We start from the raw sequence: 25,225 nt of genomic DNA, 5'->3' as shown, positions 1-25,225 counted from the left end.
TGTAGGCAAAGATTTGGAAGATATATGCACTAACAAAGGGGACATGAACTCCAAAATATTATCATGCAGTCGTTACTGGTAAGGCATAGGAAAATTCATTTTTAACTAGAACTTTTTTGCATCCTTTTTTCTAATTTTGTCTATCCATTTTTTGGGGATGGAGGTAGCTGGGAGTGTGGGGTGGAGTTGCCATCAAAAGCATCGAGGACTTTGTAAAGTTAGGCGAGACAAATGTACTAAAAACAAGAAATACTAGCTGATGCACAGTAAACTTTACTGTGTTCATTAGGACTGCACCTTAGCTTGTGTTCAACCTGAACATATGTGGCATGACCAACAACTGGACAGGTTGTTTGGTCTACTTTTTCAGATTTAGGGTTAATTTAGGTTAGGAAATCTCAATCAAAACCAACATGGATGGTTAGAGTTGATTCGAGACCCCACTAGATCCCAACAAAAAATCAGCACCAACTAGTCTAAGTCAACCCAATCCATGCCCATCCTGATTGGGCAATACAAAGGATTCTACTATTTATTACATAGAATATCTATTAGCAAGAGCCTAAATACGTACTGCCCGCCAGCTCAAACAGAAATTTGTGGAACAGGGTTTACTGTGCAGACCAACTTGTATTAAGCTTTACAGCCTGATATCTACTCGGTGCTGCCTTTGTACCAGGTGGTGGGCCTACCACCTAGTTCAAAACTCCCACTCATTCAAGGGGGATCTTAGCTGAAACTTAAGCCAAAGATACCCAGTTGAAGCTCACAGCCATATTCTCTTCACTTCATTCATCCCTCCAGTTATAAGCTTTGGAAACTGAGAAAGAAGATTTTTCTCTCCAATTAAGGTAAGTTGTTAACCAGAATTTTAGTTTTAATATTTGTTTCATGCATTACCTCTCTCATCAAGGACTGATTTATGTGTGATCAACCACTTGTAAGATAGGATTCCTTTGCTTAATTCTAGCCAATATCTACAACTTGGCCAAATCTTTGTAGATCTAGATAAAATCTACGTAAATGCAGTCTAAACCAACACCTGATCTGCATGGTTCTAGCCCAGATCTACATAAATCTTCGTTGCTTACACGCCTTTGCATGATTACCAGTCTTGCTTGGGCAAAACCGAACAGTTCATGCATTAACTAAGTTAATTTGCCAATTTTGAGTTAGTTTATACAATTACTAATGAGCAATCAAATTGAGGCATAATTGGCATATTAATTTAGGCTGAGCCCAGAAGCAATAGCTTGGATCTACTTTGATATAATATTTTGAACTCTTCCAAGCTTGTGTATGTTGCATATAATCTACACATTATGGCCCAGTTATGTGGTAAATAAATAGTTAATAATAATTAGCATTTCATTTTCTAATTTGGCATATTTGTGTTTAGCATCCCTTGTCATGCTTGTTGTGTAAAGATATAGTGCCACCTTTAGTGCAAATTAGCTCGAACCAGTGACCCACATGATGCACAAAATAGGAATCATGCTAACTACTCTAGAAATGTAGACCATCATAATAATTATCCTAATACTCCAGCAGCAAAATATAGCCAAACAGGACAGCACAATAGGTGTATTATGTGTAAGCAACCCACTAATTAATTCTATCAAAAATTCAATGAGGCACATATAATATACAGAATGAGACCCTACCTTTATAACAGAGTGATGATTTAATGCAACCAAATCATATGCTAAATATCTTCTCTTCAGCCCTGCATCTGGGATTTTGTCAATAATCATTTCGCCATCAATCAATGTCCCGCTATGGAAACCCTTGCATGAAAAAACAAGCAGGTTAGATCAAATAAAATAGTTCAGATTGTGTTTGTGAGAAACCCACATGAATTTACCTCAGCAGGGTTTTTCAGAGGAAACCGCATTTGAACCCTCCGAAAGCAAAAGTTTCGATCAATTAAGTAACAGCCAGTATTGGTAATAAACATCATATACCGGGTTCCATCAGCTTTCCATGTAGCATAGTAATACCGTTGTCTTAGTAGTTGCAGATTATCCCTGCATGTCATGTTATACAGTCTAAAAAGCAATCTCTTATTTTAAGCAAATATGAATCTTAATAAATAAAAATGTAAGACAAAATGAATATCACAACGTCTGCTTGCCCTGTGTCAGCAGAGTTGTGCAATGTGTATTACAACATATTTGATCCTTAAGCCATCTATCCAGCACTTTCATGGGCGAGGTACTTGAGCATGTACATGAACACAGACTTCATCATGAAGCATCTTACATGCTGTTCACAAGATTAAAATTTTTTGACAAATGCAGAGAAAACTCATAGAGGGAAACCAAGTTGGGGAATCATACAGTCAATTTTATTATCTAAGATCAAAATTTTCATTTCTAAAAGTTTCTTCAGTACTTACAAGTTGAGAGTCCAATTATCCATAAACAATTTAAGACAGTACTAAGTCACATCATCCATACATTTATAACCACCTGGTCATCTCCAATACATATAAACCAGAAACTACAATCAACAACAATGCAGCATAAGCTTTATAAATCTGAAACCAAAACAATGCCCATGAATTATCAAGGAGAACAATTAATTAAAATGTAACTTCTGATCACTTCTAAATCTTACATTTTATGCCATGAACAATAGGACGCTAAAGTTCATAATTTTGAACAAAAAAAATACCTGATAATTTTTCAATTAAATGAATACAAAGGGTACTAAAGAATATATGTAAACCTGTTGAGAGAAACAGGATGCGAACCAGGAAATTGTGTACTTCCTCTTCCCTACAATGGAAAAATTGTGATATAATAAGATAATTAATTAGAAAATGCAGTGAACAAGGGTTTTAATCATAGTCCAACAACATATATATCTTTTTTGCATAATGTTGTATATCACTAATTTGAAAAAAAATGGTCCATCCCACAGAGTGTATACGCTGTAAAAGGTTATTGTAGTTTTAATCTAATCAACTGTGTCCTGAAAATCAAGTCCAAACAAAGTTTGCCAAGCTACATGTTCTTGCTTCGAAAATAACACCAGTATAGAAGAAAAAATATACTGAACTTGAGAAGAAACTGAGACATAATTTGTGATATTGCTGAAACGGTACAAGACAGATAAACCTATTGACCCAACTTAGAGTCTAACTGCAGCTACTTTCTACAACTCATGCAATATTGTTTAGTGGACATTTAATGTATACAACATGATTAAAACAACAACAACAGTTTACAAGAAATCACAGGAAAGTCTAAAGATTTCATACTGTAGCTGTTAAATCAAGCATTTGATAACAGAGATGACGCATGGCATCTTGCTGGTCAATTGGTATTGCATCACCCAGAATATCATCATTTGTCAAAATCTTGCTGTCAGTATGCTCCTGAAAAAAGGACACAATTGCAAAATTAGGCAATTTTCTAAGTCAATCACAGCGACCAATAAATGCCACTGAATGTGAAACTGCATCAATTTAGTGGGATAAATACGAATGTTTATCATAAACAAAGAATCTGAGCAAGCACCAATCTCATAAAGGAAATTCATTTAATTTTAGATTCAATCGAGTGTATTTGCAAAACTAAAAGAGGCTTAACTTTGTAAAAACAATCAAGATAAATTCAATAGAAAACATGAAAGAACATAATATCATCAATATGAAAACTGGTAGGACCAATCCATACCAACTGGTATTTACCAGATCAACCACAGAATGGGACACGGACCAGACAGCTGTCCAGTAACCCTACCATACCAGGCTCACCGTCTGGTTTTATGATTGCAACGGAGGGTACCAAGTGGTAAACCTACCACCCGGTGCCCATATCCTCTTTTTTTTATTTTTACAGCTTTTGGCAGTTGTTCCTTTTCTTGTTCTTTTTTTTCCTCCCATGCTCCTAACTCTCACCCTTTGTTTCTCTTGATATGGCTCTTCCCTACTTCGTCTCTTATTCCTCCTCCCCACTGCCTCGCCACCACTGCCACTGCTCCGTCGCCTTGTCGGCCAGCTGCATCATCATATTTTCTCCTCCATATGACTCCTCATTCTCCCCTCTTCTCATCGTGCTGACTGGTATGCCAGCATATCATGTGTTGATACACCAGTATGTACTTGGACCGAAACCGAAACCTTGCCTCATACAAAGCAGAAAAGGAAATACTTTATAATTCAAAATTTGATTTACACAATAATGTAGATCACCAATATAATGCATATGTATAATCATGTTACTCATTTTGAAAAGCAAAACTGACCAGAAAGGACTAAGAGAACAAGAGGAACAGAAAGAAGATAGAAACATTATGCATTGATACCCAAAATATCCTTTTGGACGATACCATTCATCATATAGCATGGTTCAGAATAGATCAGCGAATAATGCTACTTTACAGGCAGACATACAAAATTTTGAAGAGCTAACAGTATCATAGAAAGGAAAGAAGAAAAAGAAAAGAAAGAAACTTGCACTTAGTGAAACTTGCACAGGCAACCGAGCTGCAGTATCACCCTCATCATCATCATCATCATCTTGTGCAGCTTCACCATTTAGATCAAGATCAGAAGATCTTTTCCATTCTGGAGTGGAAGGGCAAACAATGTTCTCAGGACTCTCGTGATAAAACATATAAAGTGCTTCGATGTAATCCTGCTTATATATTCCTGGGGGACGTGCTTGAGAAAAAATTTGCAATGCCTGTTCAATAAGAAAACAAAACAAACAATAAAAAGTTTCATAGGTCTATGAATAACCAAACTGTGAGCTACAACATAACAACATTGCATACTTCAGCGACATGCATTGGCTGTGTCCGCATGAGGTAATGGATGATCATAAATCCTGTACGGTTGTGTCCATGAGTGCAATGAACAAGAATATACTTTTTTGAGTGCCTTTGACGGGATAGGAACTGTAAAACCTGATATCAGAAATAAGATCGGGTAAATTATGAATCCCAAATCGCCAACGAATAGACATAATCCCAAACCATAACCTAACAATCTATGCATAATGCCACCAAGGGCTGTCATAGGACTATCATGATAAACATCATAACTGACAAGTTTCACCTGTATGCCTTTACTTATTTAAGTTTTTAAAAGATATACCTTCTGTAGCTCATAATTTATAGTTGAAGCTCAACAAAAATACACATAATCAGAAAGAATTTAATTCAGGAAATTCAGTTCTCCCCAAAGCTTCCGAGTCTAACCCAAAAGAAACTTCATCTAACTTTCACTTGGCCATCCTTTCACTGACACCATGAGCCATAAAAGCTTCAAATTTGTTAAATGTGTGCTCTAAAAAAAAGATTTGTTCTTATAATCCGAAAAGATTCATTTTGAGTGAATTAAGCCTAAAGCTGCTCATAAAGAATTAGCTAGTAAAACCACTGGTATACCAAGCTTGGTGGATGAAGGAGATGAAAACAACGAAATATTTTCTAAGCATCGGCAAATGAAGAAAGGAAAAACCTTTACTCTGCAAATAAATATTTAAGGATGAATCATCAGATAATTGGACTACATCAAACTTGCCTTTAGAGGTTTTTATACAAATCTATTCTTCACCGATGATCATAAAAGTATCAATGGATAGAACTATATGCATGACACATGCTAAATCACTTGACTATTGTTTTCTCATGCTTGGAATAAAGCTGCTGATCCAATAACCTTCATTATAGCTTTATATAATATATTCTGGGACCTCCGTAACTCTGACAGGTGAAAAACTTTCTAGACTTCCATCATGATAAATGTTACCTAGATAGTATCGGCCATCCATAAACCTTTTAAAATGGATGAAAGAGTTCATATCAAAGATTTCAAGCCCATGAACCTTTAAATGTCTTGGCTAAACTTTTGACCAATTCCAAACTTTGTGTTGCTCACAAAGGTCATTTCGAATTCAATCTCTTCTTGATATGTGTTCATCGAAGGTTCGGAATCCTCCATTGACATATCATGAACCTATTCATTATGAAGTCAAACACAAGTTCAATGGCCTCATTTTGAAGCTGGATTCTGAGAAAGTTTTAACACAACTGACAGGACATTTGACAAATAGACCAGAAGGAAAGCAATCATCTCCTAAAAGAGTTGTAAGGCAGAAAGATCATCTTTCTCCCTAACAGTTTGTTTTGGCTATGGACCCTTGTGATGGTAACCTAAAAAGCTGAGGTTGGCTTAATTATAGGACTGGGAAATGCACCTCAATTGGGACATCTGCTACTGTCTTTGCAACTTGCAAATGATAGACCGTTATTCTGATAAATGGAAGATACTATTGATTCTTAAAATCATCCTTTACCACTTTGAATTGTTGTCTGGGCCTTCTAATAACCGCTCCAAACAAGAGCCAACTTTTTGAGTGGTGATAGAAATGATGCATTTACTTTAGAAGGAACAATGAAATGTCAGCTTTCTGTATCCCCCTCCCCCACCTTGGGCTACCTGTAAAACCAGGGACTTCACTCCGATAGATTGAGAGCCTCAAATAAAAAAGTTTTAAACTATGATGGACAGTTGGGAAAGTATATCCTTATCAAAATTCTTTTTCATTCAGCATATCTCATTTCCCAATTCATTACATGTCAGTATTTACTTGCTTGATTGACTAACTAAAAAACTAGATGCAATCCTGCATTCTTTTGTCTTGATTGACTAATTAGGGCACAGAGAACATGTTTCTCCCTTACTGTTTGTTATGGCTATCGACCCTTTGCAATGGTAGTCTCAAAGACTGAAAGTTGGCTTAATTATTAGGACTCGGAAATGCCCCTTATTTGGGGCATCTGCTGTGTCTTTGCAATTATTCTTTCTCATTACAAGCCTCATTCTGTAACGCAAAGAAGGATTCTATTGTGATTTTTAAAATTATACTTTAATATCCAGGCTCTCTGTTAACTTCTCCAAACCAAGAGCTATCCTTTTGGGTGGTGATGGAAATAATGCAATTACTTTAGCAGGAATGATGAACTGTCAGCTTTCTAATATCACCCTCCTCTACCTTGGGCTACCTGCAAGACCAGGGCTTTATACTCCGATTAGATTGGGAGCCTCTGATACGAAAAAATTTTAAACTATGCTGGAAAGTTGGAAAAGTACATTCTTATCAAAACTCTTTCTAATTCAGTATTATCTCAAATGTCAATAATGTTTCTGTCAGTATTTTTTTGCTTGATTGACTAATTAAAAACATAGATACAATCCTGCCATCTTTTGTCTGGTGCAGAACAAAGATTGCTAAAAAGGACAGGTGTCCAGTTACCTAGTTTTCAGTTTACAAAGGAAAAGAACAAGTCGAGATGGGAATTCTGTCTCAAGATTTTAAAGTTACCATCATGAAGGGTGGTGCAGGTTATTCAATTGCAGGAACCAAGGTTCGCCGTACCGTACCGTACCAGCGTTTCGACCCGGGCTCGGTACCGGTACGGTACGGTATACCGCTCGGTACACCCAGGTGTACCGAGCGGTACACTCACGCGTACCGAGCACTGTACACTGCTACAGTGTTACTGTACACTGCTGCAGTGTTGGTACGGTACGGAGCGGTCCGCGTACCGCTGGCCTATCGGACCGGTACGTACCGCCCATACCGGGCGGTACAGTCCGGTACGGCAAACCTTGGCAGGAACCTTACTTGGAATGATTGCACACAGTAAATAGCTTACGAGAGTAATTAATTTCTGAAATAATTCTGTCAACTTTTCTCATGTTGGGAAAGTTATTCTTGTGGTTAAGCTCCATATTCAAGTGCTTTTCTCTTATACCCTGTGTAATGGACATACCATAAGTATTTAGAAAGATCATTGGTCCTTTTATTCTCTCCTGTATTTTTAGAATTCCCTGACATTTTACAAACGTTTCTGTAGCTCAGGCTCTTCAAAATGAGGACCCTAGCCTTTGCATACAGAATCTTCTATCTGGGCCCAGGCGTTTGATCAATTCTCTCATACATATTTCTTCTAAGGTTTCAACTACTATTCATTCTTCCTGACAGTTATGGTGAATACTCCTGATAATTCTTTCACTGTTTTATCCATCTAATTTTCGTTTTATTTTTGGTTACACCCTTTGCCACCATGGCATGATTATCTAAGACACATTTGTTTCATCTAAAAAAATTTGTCCTCTAAATACTAAAGTGTTTTTTATGTGGCTTACTTTGAGAGGAAGTATCCATAGAGTTGATTTGTTAGTGAGAAATGGTTGGCTTTCTAATTCTACCGGATGTCATTGCTCTCTCTACACAGAACAGTAATCATCTTTTATCCGGGTGAAAGCAGGGATTGAATGTCTAGAATTTTTTTATTGTCACTCTGGGATCTCTCATTCTCCCTTGTGGCTTAAATACTCATTAGGAAGTCAGCATTCTGTAAATGTTCCAACAAATTTCAGAACAATCTTGGAAGGATTTGCCTCTTTGGCATGCCAGACATCAAACATAAAGATCTTCAGAAATCAGGACACTGACCCTGGATATCTGTTAAAGAGTACTTGGAAGAGATTTAACAATTAAAATATTAATGTGCCTTAAAAGCAGACTAAATAGATTTCCAAACTTTTGTTCATAGATTGTAAGTCTAAATGAAAAATTACCTTTGTTTTTTCTTCTTTTATTTGATGGTCTTCAGGGCTTCCCAAAGTTTGTGTTTGTTTTTCTAATGCTTTTCTAATTATGCATTATCTAAATGAAAATGAACTGGATAAGCTATTGCCTATCAATGTCCTCCAAAAAAAAAGAGAAAAAAGATCTACACTGAAATGAAAATTCAGAGGTAATGAAATGACAAAATGGCATAATCAAAAGTTCAGTGGTTCCTTCAATGAGAGATACTGTAGTAGGTTTATATTTAACCTTTTTGTAAAAATTAGGTAATGGACTTAAACTTTGGGAATCATGTTATCTAAGCCTTGAAACTTACTAACATCCAAAACTGAACCAACTATCTGAAGTATATTAATAAGCATGGATTCAAACTTTAGCCACACTAGTTGATAAAGATTAGATTTTACAGTTCTGAAGGCTAACTGGTAAGCAGACCAGGCAATTTCACCGTCTAGTTTGAGACAAAGCTCCAACCATTAAACCTACCACAATGGGCTAGCACTTGACCACCCGATACTTGTATCCATCATAACCACTTTCATCTTCTTTTTGTTTTTCTCTTTCTCCCTCTTCTGCTGCTATTCTGTTTCTCCTCTATCCTGCTACATGATCACCTCCTCCCCACCATCGTCATTTCCCGCCTGTCCACACCCCCCCTCTCTGCCACATGATACCGCTTCTCCTCCGCTTACACAATTTTTCTCTCATGCTGCATTATTGTGCTATATACTAGATAGTTCACACTCATAGCATGCATGAACAAGCAAAATTTTCTGCTCTTCTGTGTATGTCTATGCCGTATTTAATATTATGTTGGTGAAAATGAATATATCACAAGTAGAAACCTAAATGTTATCCTACACGATACAAGATAGCAAATTTTTATTATATGAAGTTACAATTATCAACAATTGAATGTTGACGATACAATAACAAAACCGTAAGTCCCAATCATTTGGGGTTGGCAACATGAATCTTTTACCGCCTTTAACATATGGAAAAAGTCATACGTTTAATTAAGTTTAAAGCAAGGATTGAAATTTTATACCGTACCGGAATTTCGAAATTTGCTTGGTACAGTACGGTACTGTATACCGAGCAGTATATTTCGGTATACCGCTCAACAAGGTATGCAATACCGTGCCGTACCGGTGTTTCGAGGTTGACTCGGTACGGTACGGTACCGGTGTACCGAGCACTGTAGTACTGTAGCACCGCTACAGTATGCATTATAGCACTACCAAAGTGTAATAGTGTAGCACTGTAGCAGTACCGAGCGGTCCGCATACCGATATGCCGTCGGATAGGTACGTACCGCCCATACTGGGCGGAACCATTCGGTACTGCATACCATGCCGCTCGGTATACCTTTCTTCTCCCCACGCGGGGCGACGTCGCCTCTCTTCTCAACCAACGACGCAGAAAAAAAAAAATTATTTGCGACGTCACAGAAAAAAAAGAAAAATTTGCGACATCACCGAGGCATTGTCGTAGAAAAAAAAAAATGCGACGTCATATCTCTTCTCGGGTGACGTCGCCAAAAAAAAAAAATTTGCTGAGGCATCGCCTCTCTTCGCCCTGCAATGCCAATACTCTTCTCCCCACGTGCGGATGAGAAGTCGCCGTAGACGAGGAGAGCGGCATCGATCTCAGGTTCCCCTTTTTTTTTTTCCTATTTCTTTCTTCCCCTTCCACGTCTTCTTTCACCTTCTCCCTCTTTCTTCTCCCTCGGTCACCGTCGACAATAACGGCCTCAATCGACGATACCACTCGGTAGCGGATGGTTCGTGTAATGGTCTGCTAACGAATCGGTACATACCGCCCGGTACGGGCAGTATCATTCGGTATTGCAAGCCTTGGTTTAAAGTACTTAAATCTTTATACATAGTTTCTATTAAAGTATTTTTTAGGTTTTCCTCTATCTTTCCCCGAACCATTAATATTAATCATTTCAACTCTTCCGACTACTACATCTAAAGATCTCCTAAGCATATGTTTATACCACCTTAAATGATTTATCCTCTATTAAAGTGATACCTAGTTGTTCACGAATAAAAATATTTTTTTCTTGTCTTTCCTAGTAACTCCACACATCCATCTCAACATTCGCATCTCGGCACAAGTACATGCATGTTGACAATCAATAGATTATTTTATCTAATTAATCAAAGGGTTAATATCATAAAGAATTGTATCTTGTTGATCGGTTGGTTATTTTATCTCCAACCAAACAAAACAAAAATGAAAATAAATCATGTGCATGATAGTGATACTCAAACCAAGATACCCAAGAATACTATCAATACCCAAGAATAACTCCACTCATCCATCTCAACATTCTCATCTCAACACAAGCACATATATGTTGACAATCAACAGGTTATTTTATCCAATTAATCAAAGGGTTAAGATCATAAAGAATTGTATCTTGATGATCAGTTGGTTATTTTATCTCCAACCAACCAAAACAAAAATGAAGATAAATCATGTGCATGATAGTGATACCAAGGATTGAAATTTCGTACCGTACTGAAGTTTCGACATTCGCTTGGTATGGTACGATACTATATACCGCTCGGTATATACATAAATATATATATATATATATATATATATATATATATATATATATATATTTATTTATTTATTTATTTATTTATTTATTTATTTATAAAAGGCGACGTCGCATCGCCTCAACGACATCGCCTTTTCCGTCTCCCACTCGGGGCGACATCGCCGAGGCGATGCAACCTCGGCGATGTCGTCTCGTTTATATATATATATATATATATATTCCATCCGGTAACGGGCAGTCCGTCTACCGGTCAGCTGACGAACCGATACGTCCCACCCGATACGGGTAGTATTATTTGAAATTGTAATCCTTTAGTGATACTCAAACCAAGATACCGAAGAAAACTATAAATTCTTGTCAAGAATAAAAAGATAAACATAGTTGTGGGGTCCATTTGAGACAAATTCAGCACCACATTGTATAAATCAGTATGCCCAACAATATTGAGAGTTATGTAGGATTACAAATAATTAAAAGGCACTAAAAGAACTTACCTCATGAACAAACAAATTCACAGACTCATTATCTGGTACAGAATCTCGCCCCTTGCATGCAATCTGTACCAGGAAATGATTTAAGTACCTCAATCTAACAATTACAAAGAAAAAAAAGCTCTATAAAAAGATGAATTTCTTACCTTGACATACTTAATACCTAGCTTCGTCCATTCTAATGGTGAGTAGTAACGATTTGTATTTGTCAAATCAATGACCAAGCCAAGCTGCAGAAAAGAACTTATGAGAATATTATAGTAAAACTAGACCATGTAACTAACTTACCAAGTTGAATTCAAAATGGAATTCAACCATAAAATCGAGCTCTCAACAGTATCCCAAATATGTGGACAACCTAACGCCACCCGAGTGCATATAAGAGAATGCGAGTTCTAGGTTGTGGAGTACCCAACTACGTATCAAACTTAAACAAAACAAAATTGAAATCGGGATAGTAATCAGCAGTACATGAAGATAATCAATAAGGTTATAAGACAGATGTTATAGTCTCAAAAGAATTTTAGATTCCTAGCAAACAAACATATAATATTCCCTTAAAATAAGCAACTGGAAGCTCATTCTCAAGCAACATTTAAACGGTTCACAACAGTTCTCTGAAAATAGCACTACAAGAACATAGAATCCAGATCTGACGAAAGAGCTATTTAAGGCTTTAAACAGAGTAACAGGATGAAGTATTATAATCATCGAAAAAGGACACTGAAAACTGTAAATGACAAAATTGGCAGTCATATAAGAAGGATCTCATCCAATATTTCTGCTGAAGTCGTAGGTAACGATACAAGTCCTCGAAGTTTGCAAAAAGAAAAAAAAGGATGCTCAAGGAGGGGGAGTGATTAATTTCCCACCTCCAGAACTGAGAAAGTCACAACAAAGACAATAAACAAAAGTTGTTTCAGAAATAAATAACAGGAAAGCGAAAAGGTGGAACAAAAAAAATAAATGAAGTAGAGGCTGGAAACTCAATAACAGAGAAATAATAAGGGCCCCGTAGCTAATCTATTTAACAACACAAAACTCATGTAACACGAACAAGCAACCCTATCCAGCAGGCCTTACTGATAAAGCATTATATGGGCATCCATTTAACTCCAACGCAACACTTTCATTAAACACTAGGTCTCCAACTCAGATGGACAACCAAATCTCAATACTCACACAACTCTACACAAAAGTTAAGACCAACAGTGTAAGGCATTGGTTGCTTTCCTCATCCTCAACTCTTTCCCATGTGTTTGAGTTAGACCATCATCCATCAATGGAAAAGATGAATCCACTAATGCCATGCTGTCAGCTCACCACAAAGAAAATCTGGTTGATTTCTTCATCCCACACCCTTTCCCATGTGTTTGAATTAGATCAGGAACCAACAAAGGAAAATATAAGGAAACTGTAACATCATCCAATAACATCCCTGCAGCTCATAAAGCTGGAACAGCTAAAGGTTGATCTTTCAGTTGATGATGTTCTTCAGTTAATTCCAAGGTTTGAATACCAAATGATACCACTCGTACCGGGCTGTCACGGACAAAGTTCTAAACAGGATGTTTAATGTAATACTTATGTATGTCTGTGTCTTTCTGTTTGTTTATGCTTTGCACAGGATGTAGAGGAACGGTCGAAGGCTTAACAACCTTATTTTAGTTGGGTTTGGTGGCCTTCTTAGGCTTATAAATAAAGGTTGTATCATGTGGACACCAGTGAGAGATATTCGATCTGTAGTGGACCATTTTGACCCTTTGTTGTCCAACCGTTCAGAGCTTGTAAAATCTGTTTGTAATTTGCATTGTCTATGAAGTGTTTCCTGAAATGTTTGCTTGTGGATCCCGTGTGAGGCGCTTTCTCTAACCCGTTTTCTTTTTTGTAGGTCCTAAGGGACCATGGGAGGTTTCGGAGAGGCTAACCTTTGCGGACGGACACGTAAGGGTGCCGCACGACTTAGGCAAAACCAACTAAGTCCATGACATTATAGTATCAGAGTGGGACAAGCACTCATAGAAACACTTAGCATGCAAATGTGAGGGACCTAACGGGGCTGTGTTGAAGGCAATCAGCACACGCACGAAAGTTTGGGGGAAAACGGGCATGGAGATGTAGGGAAAGGGAATCGTTCGGAGGAGCGGGCATTTGAGATTGGCATTCAGAGGAATGACCAACCCTTCGCGCAAGAGGCACCACGAGAACAAGCAAGCTTGGAAGAATGCGTAGCACACAAAGGTTGGGATGGCTGAGTTCGAGCTACGACTTGACGTTGACAACTACACTTGATGGTGCTCAAGGCAAGTGAGGCGCTTGGTAAAGGATGAGACCATGCAAGGTGGAATGAGTTGCTCAGCGACCGAAAGAGTTGTGCAAAGCTCACAGAGGTGAGGGGAAATGCTAACTCGAAGAATTTGATACTCATGCAAGGGCTTGTATGCAGACGATGGAATGTTCGTAGCCATCTCAAGGCGACCGAAACTCGACGCCATGGAGCATTGAAACTTTCTCTTCGACATGGGAAGGATACGTCCGTAGGAGGCTGAAGTGTGCAGCGAGTTCAGCATGTTGCTAGGCCTTGAGTAGTGCAGCGGGGGCTGTATTGACGTGGAGTCGTAAACTAGCAAGTGCGTTTGTAGGAGGCAAAACAATGCATAGTTTGTTCAGCAAATTGGAGTAGTCCAAGGGGATGGTGGTCTCCGAAACATTCAGAGAGAAAGAAGCGAAGAGAGATGTTGCTCCAACGGCACAGATATCTAGGAGGGATAGGTCACGGTTCTCCAGAGGAAGAATTATGTGCAATAGACCGCACATGTTGAGGAGTACCTAAAAAACAACAACTCCACGAAGCTCAATGGACCGAGCGAGTGGCGACGAGTCGTCGCATGATCTCGCTTGAGAGAATGCATTGGTGGATGCATTACAAGATCAAGTGGGGGAGCAACCCAAAAGCAACACAAATGAAGGCACACTTGGAGTCGATATGGAGATCAAACTCAAGGGAGGGCTGACCCGTGGAATGATAGGCGGCCACCATCAACTCAATGCAAAAACGAGGAGCAGAGCAACTTGGGTGTAACTTGGCGAAGTACCCAAACCGCATGAAGGGAGCCAGCATAGAAGATAGAACATAGAGCAGAGGCACAGAGCTTTCCTTAGACAGAGGCCAAGGAGATGAACTCTTGCAGAGGCAAGAGCAGGATCATGTTGTTCCATGGGTCTTTCATTCTGATGGAGCGGACTCATCTTGCATGGTGCCAAAGACGAAGGGGGCTTATGGGCACATGCATCTTATCTCGGAGAAGCATTTGATGGAGGAACTAAGGCAACTCAACTTGCGGCGGCGAAGTTGGGTTCAAAAGGCCTTGGCACGGGGCAAGAGGACGCGGAGGACCCATGGAGGGAGAGCACTTGGTCGTGAAAGGGGCCAAGGAAGTGGGGCATGCAGAGGCAAACTCCAAGTACCAAGACAAGGCTAAAGGGCAGAGGCCAAGGAACTTCGTAAGACCGGTGTCAACGAGCTTTTCATCAAGATACCCGAAAGTGAAGGACTTCGAGTCATGCAAGAGTGCACGACCAAGGAATGAAGCAGGCAGTACGCGATGTTGTACCTTTGCTACTCAGTGGAGTAGGCGGCAGGGTTGATGGAGAAGACGGTACAATCCCAGAGGCGACCAAATCTATTAGAGAATTACTCCAAGTTAGGGTGAAAACTTCCTGCATTCTAAAAATTCGATGGCATTGAGAAGGTGAATCACAGTAGCTAACTCAATGCAAGGAGTGCAAACACTTCGAGTGCTTCAGAAGTGTGAGCAAAGAGCAGACGAAGGTCAGTAACCAGCTCGATGCATGGAGTACAACCCTTGAGGAGATGGACGAAGTCAAGTAACCATTGCCTTCTCAACTCTTAAGAGAATGGGCGAAACCGAGTACCCCAATTCTCTTATCTATCTAGTAGAGGAGCGTTGCACAAGTTCAAAGACCCTTCGAAGATAATAAAAGACAATAGTTGTCAAATCCTCACCAATGGTGATCAGTGCTACTGAGAGTAGATTATCCGCTTCATTTCCCAACAGAATGTCAATCGAAAACGGAAATGATGCGAATCTACTTGGAAGTGACAACTAAATGAAAAAAGAGTTGATGGACATTTTGTGGAGGAAGGACCTAAAACTTTGAAAGTTTACGAGACGATGCTCGTTAAAGCTCCAACAAGCATCCACCCAATTCAAGCAGCATTAAGCATTTGAGAGACTAGCACATAGTAAGGATGGTCTTTTCCTTCATCTGGAGGATCCGCAGGAATCAACAAAGATTAACACAACTCAGCCAACCCCACACTAGAGTCAAAGTCATTGGTGAGTTGAAACAGCATAGTGGATCAAAAGTTCGACTACTTAACAACAGCAACGAAGAGCAATTGGGAGCCAAGAGGCGCATTGCAGTTGGAGCAGAAGATTGAAGACTTAGCAAAGGCGAGGAGTTGCAATGTCGGCAAAGGCTTCGACGATGACGTCGAAGGAATAAGTGGTGGAGAATGTCACGGACAAAGTTTTAAACAGGATGTTTAATGTAATACTTATGTATATCCGTGTCTTTCTGTTTGTTCATGCTTTACACAACATGTAGAGGAACGGTCGAAGGCTTAACAGCCCTATTTTAGTTGGGTTTGGTGGCCATCTTAGGCTTGTAAATAAAGGTTGTATCATGTGGACACCAGTGAGAGATATTCGGTCTGTAGTGGACCATTTTGACCCTTTGTTGTGCAACCGTTCAGAGCTTGTAAAGTCTATTTGTAATTTGCATTGTCTACGAAGTGTTTCCTGAGATGTTTGCTTGTAGATCCCGAGTGAGGTGTTTTTTCTAACCCGTTTTCTCTTTTGTAAGTCCTAAGGGACCATGGGAGGTTTCGGGGAGGCTGACCTTTGCGGACGGACACGCAAGGGTGCCGCACGACTTAGGTAAAACCAGCTAAGTCCGTGACAGGGTGGTACATACTGGTCCGCCAGGTGACCGACACGCAGACCGCCTACAACCAGGTAATATCAGCCCGACTGCAGCGAGGCGAGGAAGAGGCATTTGAAAAAGGGAGAGAAAGAGGGAGAAGCTTCCAGAAATAGTACCCGACATCGCCTCCTCCTCCTCCTCCGCCTCCTTCTTGTTCTTCTTCATCGCTGCAGCACCCATTGCCATCGCTCCCTCGATGTTGCAGCTCTTCGACACCTGCTGCCATCATTCCCTCGACACCGAAGAGGATTCTTCTTCTTTCGTTCCTTCACTATGACGGCCGCTGCCATCCCACGACACTGCAGCTCTTCGATGCCCGTTGCCATCGTTCCCTCGACACGGAAGAAGATTCTTCTTCCGCTCCTTCGCTGCGGTGCCCGCTACCATCCCTCGACGCCATAGCTATTCGCCTAAGGTTCGGGTGGGGCTACTAAGTAATATATTTTTTATATATTTAATATCGTTTAAATATAATATATATAATATTATTTTTTAAATTTATGTGCTTTTATATATTTAATATTATTCAATATTAAAATTAATTTAATTTTTTTTAAGCATACCGTTTGGTACGCCATAGCATACCGCTCAGTATGCCCATACCAAGCAAAGCTCGAAACTCCGGTACGATATGAAATTTCAATCCTAGGTTAATTCATCTATGAAAACATTCATCTCTGCTTGTGTGGCTGCTCATTATAACAAATATGGTAAAACAAAAAATATACAGATTTGCACAGCTGCTTCATGGAATGTGATAGAGGACAAAATGAACCATTTCAAAACTAACACATGAATACCTCCACCCCAACAATGAGGGCTGCAACCTCTGCAGAACAATTACCGCATAGGGGGCAGTTGAGACATCTTGGCTTGACGGTTACACCACCTTAGCAGGTGATTGAGTCATGTCAGTGGAAATTATGCCACCTTGGTAGTTGGTTGAGTCATGCCACCTTGCTAGATGGTTGGGCTACAAAGTGGGGGTACTACTCCACCTCAGCTACCATCTCAATTGACGGTTGCACCACCCCTGCAATTGCCTTTAACCACTTAAACCACCACCAACCACAAGGATCTAGAGGCTCTCTCTCTTCTGCGCTCCTACTTTCACTAGACCTCAAACACAAGTGACTTAGGCATCGGAGGGATTGAATCAGGCTACCCCTGATCTCAATCTTTTGTAGGGTCTCAAGTGGCACGTCGAGAGATCAAGCAACATGCAGATTCCAGCTTCCTCTTCGACCATCCTCAACTTCCCAGGACAATGCATGTTGCCTATTGTCACGTTCAAATCGAGTCGGGGTGTTCTTCCCTTTGTTCATCGAACAACCAACCTTGGAGTTAACAAAATCAATACTATAAAAGTCAATCACCTTTGGTTAGTTGGCCATTGTCATTGTCCACTGCTCTCAAAAATCAACGAAAATAAGAAAAATGACAAAAGAGAGAACAATAGTAAGCAAAAGTAATAAAAAAATTAAAATAGGACCATAACACTGACATGATAAATGGACACTGAATTCTAGAATCCAAAATTGGATAAGAATCGTTAAAATGTTGATTACTCAACAATGATAATTGATCAAACATAATTTGCAAGCCCTATTAACAAGATATGTAGAACTTAAATGATTGCTACATAGCCACCAAGAAAATGGACACCATTAGCATTCAGTTATTGCTTGCTATTCATGAATTAGAACAGGAATGTCCCATTTCAATTTTATTTGTTTTTGGTTGGTTTATATCTATAATGAAAAATAAATAAATAATATTTATAAGATTGGACTACTAATTATGATGGGAAGAGGAAGGGTTAGAGTGATTATGGCAATCATGGCTCCTTAAATTATTATTAAGACAATAAAAAAATACTAAAACAACCAAATACTACTTTTTTAACTATTAACAAGTTATCATTAAAAGTAAACCATAATGCCAAAGGAACCTATAAAAATTATCGATGACAGAATGACAGGACTTATACACTTCCATGTAAATTAGCATAAGCTACATGTAATGAATAATGAAGTTAGAAACAGTATCCCAGCCAAAACATAACACTTACTTCTCGTCCTTGTCTTCTTTGTTTATTGATCACTTGTTTAGAAGAATATCTTTTGCCAGGTAGCACAGAGTCATTATACGTCTCATCCAGAGGAACTTTAGAAGGAATGATGTTACCTATGCACTGGCCATATGAAGGGCAGTCCAACCAACCTACGATATCAAGAACGAAAGATGCAAATCCACCCAAAAAAAATAGTTATTGGGAGCATAGACAAATATAACTTTTCCAATATACCTGAACAAATAATGTCATACAATTAATGCAAAGAAAAAGAGTAGTGATGAATGCCTTACGGATATTAATTATGATAATTGCTAGAAAAACTGGGAATCAGAATTTAGTAACTTACGAAAAGACGTCACTAATATCAATTTACATCTTATTACCTCCCACAAATAATGAACTGATAAATCCAACTATTAACTTCCCCATGAATGTTAAACTAGAATACAGAGGAAGTCACAATCTTGGATATGAAATTCCCAATTTAAAAATGAAACGAAAACTCAATATAGCAACCATGTCAACTCAACATCCATGAAACAAATTTAATTAAAATTGCATTTAGGTTATATTGCTAAAATGAAACAAATGGTTTCGTAAATGCAGCTTGTTTTTGCATTATTTATGAGTTTAAGCTATTTGGCTCATCATTAGGCCTAAACCTAGAATCAAATCAATCCAAAAATATCCAGTTAAAACAGTAAAAGGAATTAATTTTTTGTAATAAATGACCCAAAAACAAATGAGTTTAAATTTGACCCACCTATTGCCTAGGTAATGAGGAAATATGAACAAATTGATTATCAATTATCAATCTGATGGTGGAAGCATACCACTTCTGATGTAAGATGACTACAAATCATGCATCATTTATGTAATACAAGATGAAGATGAAAATTCTGCAGGAAAATATGGCTAACAAAAGAAAATGGTTTCCAACTAAAGTACAAGATTTTTGTTCAAATACATCAGCCAACTAAAACACAAGTTACAATAGAACAAAGCAGGAATTAATTAGACAAGTTGCTGGAGGTAAGAGTTCCATGCTGTTCTCTAAATTAAGCTAGTGATCATAGTTCATGACATCAGTGAATCTGAGACAATATGCATGATCTATATCAATTTTGTATAATCCTGATCTGAATTCAGTCAAGCTTCAGCCTTATTATCAAATAATGGTCTAAATTAGTTTGACATTGGCCAATTATAGCACAAACTAAAAATAATAAAGAAGAAAAGATGAGGGGAGGATTGGAGGAGGTCGATGGTTGTTTTAGTTGGTATACCACTGGAGAGGAACGAGAAGCAGAGGAAGAGGAAAGACAAAGAAAACCTATAGTTATGTCCACGAATAGAGCAACATATCATTACTATCAAATTTATTGCTAGCTACAACTATCACCTTTGCAACATTAAGAGAGCAGACCAAGTACTTATTAACCTCTTAAAGAAAACCATCAAAAATAAGGGAGATGTCATGGACTTTGGCTATGACAGGTGCTAGTCTTGCTGCAGGATTGCTGCATTGATAAGGAAGAGAGTTTGATATCACATCCAGATCAGTGATTGCAAAAGGCGCTCGGGCACTCGCCTAGGCGCTCGGGCGAGGCCCGAGCGCCTCGCTAATGTCCCAGGCGACGCGCTTCAAACAGGCGCCGCCTGGGCGCTCGCCCGAGCCCAGGCGCTGGGCGCTGGGCGCTTCGGGCGAGCGCCTGGGTAAACCAAGGCGACCGAACCAGAATTTTAGGTCTGGTTCGGTTGTTAGTTGGTTCAATCGAACCAACTAAACCGATATAACCCCAACCCTAACCCTAACCCTAACCCAACACTAACCTGCTGCCGCTGCCGCTCTCGATCCCGATCCCGATCCCGATCGCGATCTCGTCGCTCGCTGCCGCTGTCGCTGCTCGCGCCTCCTGCGAGCCCTCTCGCTGCTCGCGCCTCCTGCGAGCCCTCCCGCTGCTCGCGCCTCCCGCGAGCCCTCTCGCTGCTCGCATCTCCTGCAAGCCTTCCCGCTGCTCGCGCCTCCCTCGAGCCCTCCCGCTGCTCACGCCTCCCGCGAGCCCTCCCGCTGCTCACGCCTCCCGCGAGCCCTCTCGCCTCCCGCGAGCCTTCCCGCTGCTCGCGCCTCCCTCGAGGCCTCACGCTGCTCGCGCCTTCCGCTCCCTTTCCCTTTCCCGCTGCCGCTGCCGCCGCCGCCGCTCGCAACTGCTTCCTCGTTTCTCCATCAGGCTCAGTATACTCTTAATATTAAGTTTATTTGAATTTTGAAATGATTAATTTTCTGTTAATAGATTAATAATATATTATTTTGATTTTAATGTTGTTAATTTTTATTTATTTAAAATTATTGTTATAATTATATTATATATTTTTATAATTTAGATAATTTTAAATAATTATATTATATATTTTTATAATTATATTATATATTTTTATAATTTAGCGCCTCGCTTTGCTCGGGCGAGCGCCTAGCGCCTCGGGCATTTGTGGACCTTAGCGCCTTTTGGCGCCTATCGCTTTTTAAATCACTGATCCAGATAATCGATTATAGAGCCACGAACAATTGCTCATCTCCATAACCAGGAATTTAGAGAGGTGAGGCAGAAGTGTATAGAAGGCTGGACAAAGAAGCAACAGGATACTTATGGAACTTCATCAGAATATTTCTTTCATTGGAATGTGACCTATTTCAAGGAATGAGATTTCACCCAATTCGGTATGGTATTGCCAATACTTACTAGTCCAAATGCCGACCGGCACATGGATCAGCTCAATTTCAGGCAATTCATGTGTCATACATGGATTGCCGAGCATTAAGCCCAGTAAAATAAACAGTAAAGATTGTGAACTGGGCTTACCATCTTATTCAGGTCTCATAACAGGCCTGGACCGATCAGTAAGCCTAGCCCTTTTAAAATTTTAAAAATAAAAAATAAAATCTAAATTAAAACCTTAAGTTATCTCATGTGTTCTACTCTATGCCCATGTTCGCATCCTCCATTGCCCGCACGGTTTGCCTACTACTGCTTCCTTTTCTTCTTCCACCTCCTCTTATTCTTCCTCCATCTTCTTCCTATGCTTCCTCATCCTTTTTCCTCCCCTCCTCTCCCTCCCCCAACAATTCGTCACATGTTCAGGCCGCCTACCTACCAGCACACATGACACCATAATGCACCATAATACAAACCTTCATGTATTCCATTGCATAGAAGGTTACGCTACAATTAATCCATGGATCCTACAAAGCAAGGAGCAATAAAGATCCATATACAAAAATATTGATCATATCTATCAGTATAGCAATTGGGTCCATGTTATGAATAGGACTCCTAAGGGAGCTACTCCTTTTCAAGTGAAAGTGTAGCGCCTTGAAGAGATACTTATTATAAAACCAACTAAACTAAACTAGCTTCTCTGTTGAAATAGTAAAATAAACATCCAACCATGAGCATTAGAGGTTGTCATAGATAAACGACTATGTGGCTAATCTTTCTACAGCCTCCCAGCCCCACTGTCACCTACGGTGGCCCCTTTCCTCCACTATCCGCCGCCATCACTCCGCCAAGTGATGCCGCCGCTGTTGCCTCGCTTCCTCATCTTTTTTTCCTTCTTCTCTTCCTCTTAGTCTTCCCTCTTCTTGGTATCATGGTACATATTGGCCTACCATGTGTGTATATGCTGATACCAACTAGAACCTTCTGGTTGGGGCATTGACCGGCATGGGTCCAGTACCCGAAATTGAAAACCTTTACTAAAACTATGTTAATGCATCAATTTCTAGGATTTTCTTAGCCAAAAAGTTGCTATCCTCCCTGTTCATCCACCTAAACAAAACCCCAATACTAATGTTAAGGGAAGAAGGATCAGTGGTCCCTTATAACAGAACTAAGCATTCAGATAATCCTCATGGGTAAAAATGGGGGCTAGCAGCTGCTTGTTTTGACCCAAAGAGCTAGTCTCCACATGACTTAATTGTCCCTTCCTCTTTGGGTCTTCTTATAGTCCTAAAAAGCACAGCTTCCAAAAGGATATTTGCTTTGTTCCCTAATCAAGTTAGGTGCTACTATGTGATCAGATTTCCTTTGTTTCATACCCCATAAAGGACTCCTGACTCAGGTTCATAACCTTCTCAAACTTCCCAAATAAGTCCAGTTGTTGTCCTGATTAAGACAAAGCCAGATCTGTTGTCAGTAGAAATGGCTACTATGCAGCCCTCTTGACAAGGCCTTCGTGCAGCCCCGTTATGACCAACATACACTTGCCTTGACAAACATACAACACACCCTTGCCTTGACAAATATATTTTGTTCCTGGTCATTGTCTTGGTCAAGTTTGATCTGCGTCATCACAGCCAAGCTCCCCAACGCCTTTTCATCAACTGACTAATAGAGTGATTCATTTGACAAATGCTTACCTCTATAGTTAGCTCTAAGATGTTTGAACTTCTCAAAACTCTATAGATATAAAAAGAAATGGTACTCTGCTTGGACCGAAACAACTTTTAGTAAGAGTTCATCATGACTTTTTTTGTTCAATAACAATTAAAGTGGAACAAGCTAGGAACAGCGTGCACATGTCTATAATACAACGTTTAAGCAGTATGACATCTAGACTCTAAAGTCAAGCATACTGGCTATGCCATATCCTAACTTCCTGGGGTGCTTCCCCTAACTTAAAAACCCGACTCTAAAAAAAAGTAAGAAAAATAATGTACTATTAGACCTCAACTCTAAAGTGAAACTTCAAATTACTTTCTAATGACAATAGTCATCGTGGCATTGCTTATTATGTGATTTTGTAAATATGTGTAATCGTCTCCTACATTTCCAAAGATCAGCTAGTTAAGAATCTAAAAAATAAAGCTCACAACATACTTTTAGACCAAATTCTGAAGCTAATCGATTTTGTACATATAATAGTTGATGTGGTCTTCTTATCTATGTTGTGATTTTGTAAAGACAATGTGTAAAACAGACCACCTAGAACTCTGCTATTCACGTCTATGCACAGGTAGCAAGCTAATTAAAATGATATGATTAAAAAAGATTATGTATAAAAGTGGATCAATAGAAAATTCTTTTGCAATTTGTGTGTTGCTGAAAAGAACACAATGAACATCCTAATAATAACATAAAAATATTGTTCCAAAAACAATTACAATTTTATCTATTTAACCGTCTGATTAGTTCTGACATAAAGAAAGAATTTTAGAAAACATCATGCTATGGTCATAATATTTTTGTATCAGAATGACCAAAACATTGTCATAATTCATAAACTTTATTTTCTCAACTGAATTTTACATAGGAAGAATGATTCAAACTAAATTTAGCCACATGTTTCTCACACAAGATTTCAGATTCCACATCCAAGACTTTATAAATACATAATTAATTTATCTAGGTACTTCAATCAACCTTTCCTTTGGCAATAGATTCATGCCTTGGCTTAATTAAGATTTCAGTCTCATTAAACTTTTTTTTGTTTTATTAAAAATTTAACTCATATCTTGCTCCCAATACAAAATTAACTTTCTCATCTTGGTCATATTTTATTTCCATATTTATTCCTAGTTATGAGTAGATAGCTCAAAGAACAGCAAAAGCACTGCCAAAATATAAACAGAATTTCTACAAGGACAAAAGGATACCTTGAGGGGGCTCCTTCACTCTTCCGTAGCGTCTGGTGTTTCTACTCTGAGTGACATAATCATTTCTCACTGATTGGGAATATCGATTCAGTCCATCCTCTCGGTTTTCTCTTTTCAACTTCTGGCGCCTTTCTTCACGCTCCTGTTCAGTAAGAGAATATAAGATCAGCATATTAAAATTTTATAACCTTCAAGCATCTATAATTGTGAAACAAGTCTGCCAAAAGCTGGAGGCACCCAACCAATTTGACACATAGAAAACTATAAATAGGTGTACCCATGAGAAATAAAGTCGAACCACCAAAGACTTATATATCCTAGAGGACCTACACCACCCTGCCTAAAACTAAATTGTCTGCTCAGGCACTTATTAAAGCAATATGTACAAAAGGACACCAGAGAGTGTTCTTAGGCAAAGCAAGCAAGAAAAAAACTATGCTTAAGACACTTTTAAGTTAAAAGGTTAGATCTTCAGTAAGCCCAACCAAAAAAGTGGTCTTACAGCTGGAAAATTATATTAGACGTTCAATAAATTGTAGCAAACTAAAGTTAAATATCTATGACAGCATAGTGAACACTGAACCTACACATGGATACTCATCTAGTCTAAAAATATGTCCTGCATTGTCTACACTCTACATAACAGTTCAACAAACATGCTAGAAACCAACAAGGGAATCCATGTAAAACTACTCACATAAAATACATTTTTGCAACAACATTAGCATGGTGGCTTATCTTAGATACTAACAACTATTATAGTTTAGCCTCTTTTTCCTTCTTTCTCCTGTTATCTTGTGTACTATT

The 25,225-nt window shown here is 39.1% G+C and overlaps 1 protein-coding gene across 2 annotated transcripts in view; it reads right to left on the bottom strand.

The window, feature by feature from the left end:
• Positions 1 to 25,225, bottom strand: part of LOC135679096 (uncharacterized) — a 35,569-nt gene that overhangs the window by 7,716 nt on the left and 2,628 nt on the right. For both annotated transcript variants that reach the window (XM_065192509.1, XM_065192511.1), the window contains exons 3-12: positions 24,419 to 24,560; positions 18,760 to 18,911; positions 11,825 to 11,908; positions 11,682 to 11,744; positions 4,786 to 4,917; positions 4,467 to 4,694; positions 3,266 to 3,382; positions 2,731 to 2,780; positions 1,865 to 2,027; positions 1,665 to 1,787 (exon numbers count right to left, since the gene is read on the bottom strand). In XM_065192509.1, coding sequence (XP_065048581.1) covers positions 1,665 to 1,787; positions 1,865 to 2,027; positions 2,731 to 2,780; positions 3,266 to 3,382; positions 4,467 to 4,694; positions 4,786 to 4,917; positions 11,682 to 11,744; positions 11,825 to 11,908; positions 18,760 to 18,911; positions 24,419 to 24,560 — 1,254 coding nt within the window. The remainder of the gene's footprint in view (positions 1 to 1,664; positions 1,788 to 1,864; positions 2,028 to 2,730; positions 2,781 to 3,265; positions 3,383 to 4,466; positions 4,695 to 4,785; positions 4,918 to 11,681; positions 11,745 to 11,824; positions 11,909 to 18,759; positions 18,912 to 24,418; positions 24,561 to 25,225) is intronic.

The sequence above is a fragment of the Musa acuminata genome, chromosome BXJ1-7, assembly GCF_036884655.1.
Source record: "Musa acuminata AAA Group cultivar baxijiao chromosome BXJ1-7, Cavendish_Baxijiao_AAA, whole genome shotgun sequence".
Classification (NCBI taxonomy): Eukaryota; Viridiplantae; Streptophyta; class Magnoliopsida; order Zingiberales; family Musaceae; genus Musa; species Musa acuminata.
This window is presented reverse-complemented; position numbering and strand designations above follow the sequence as displayed.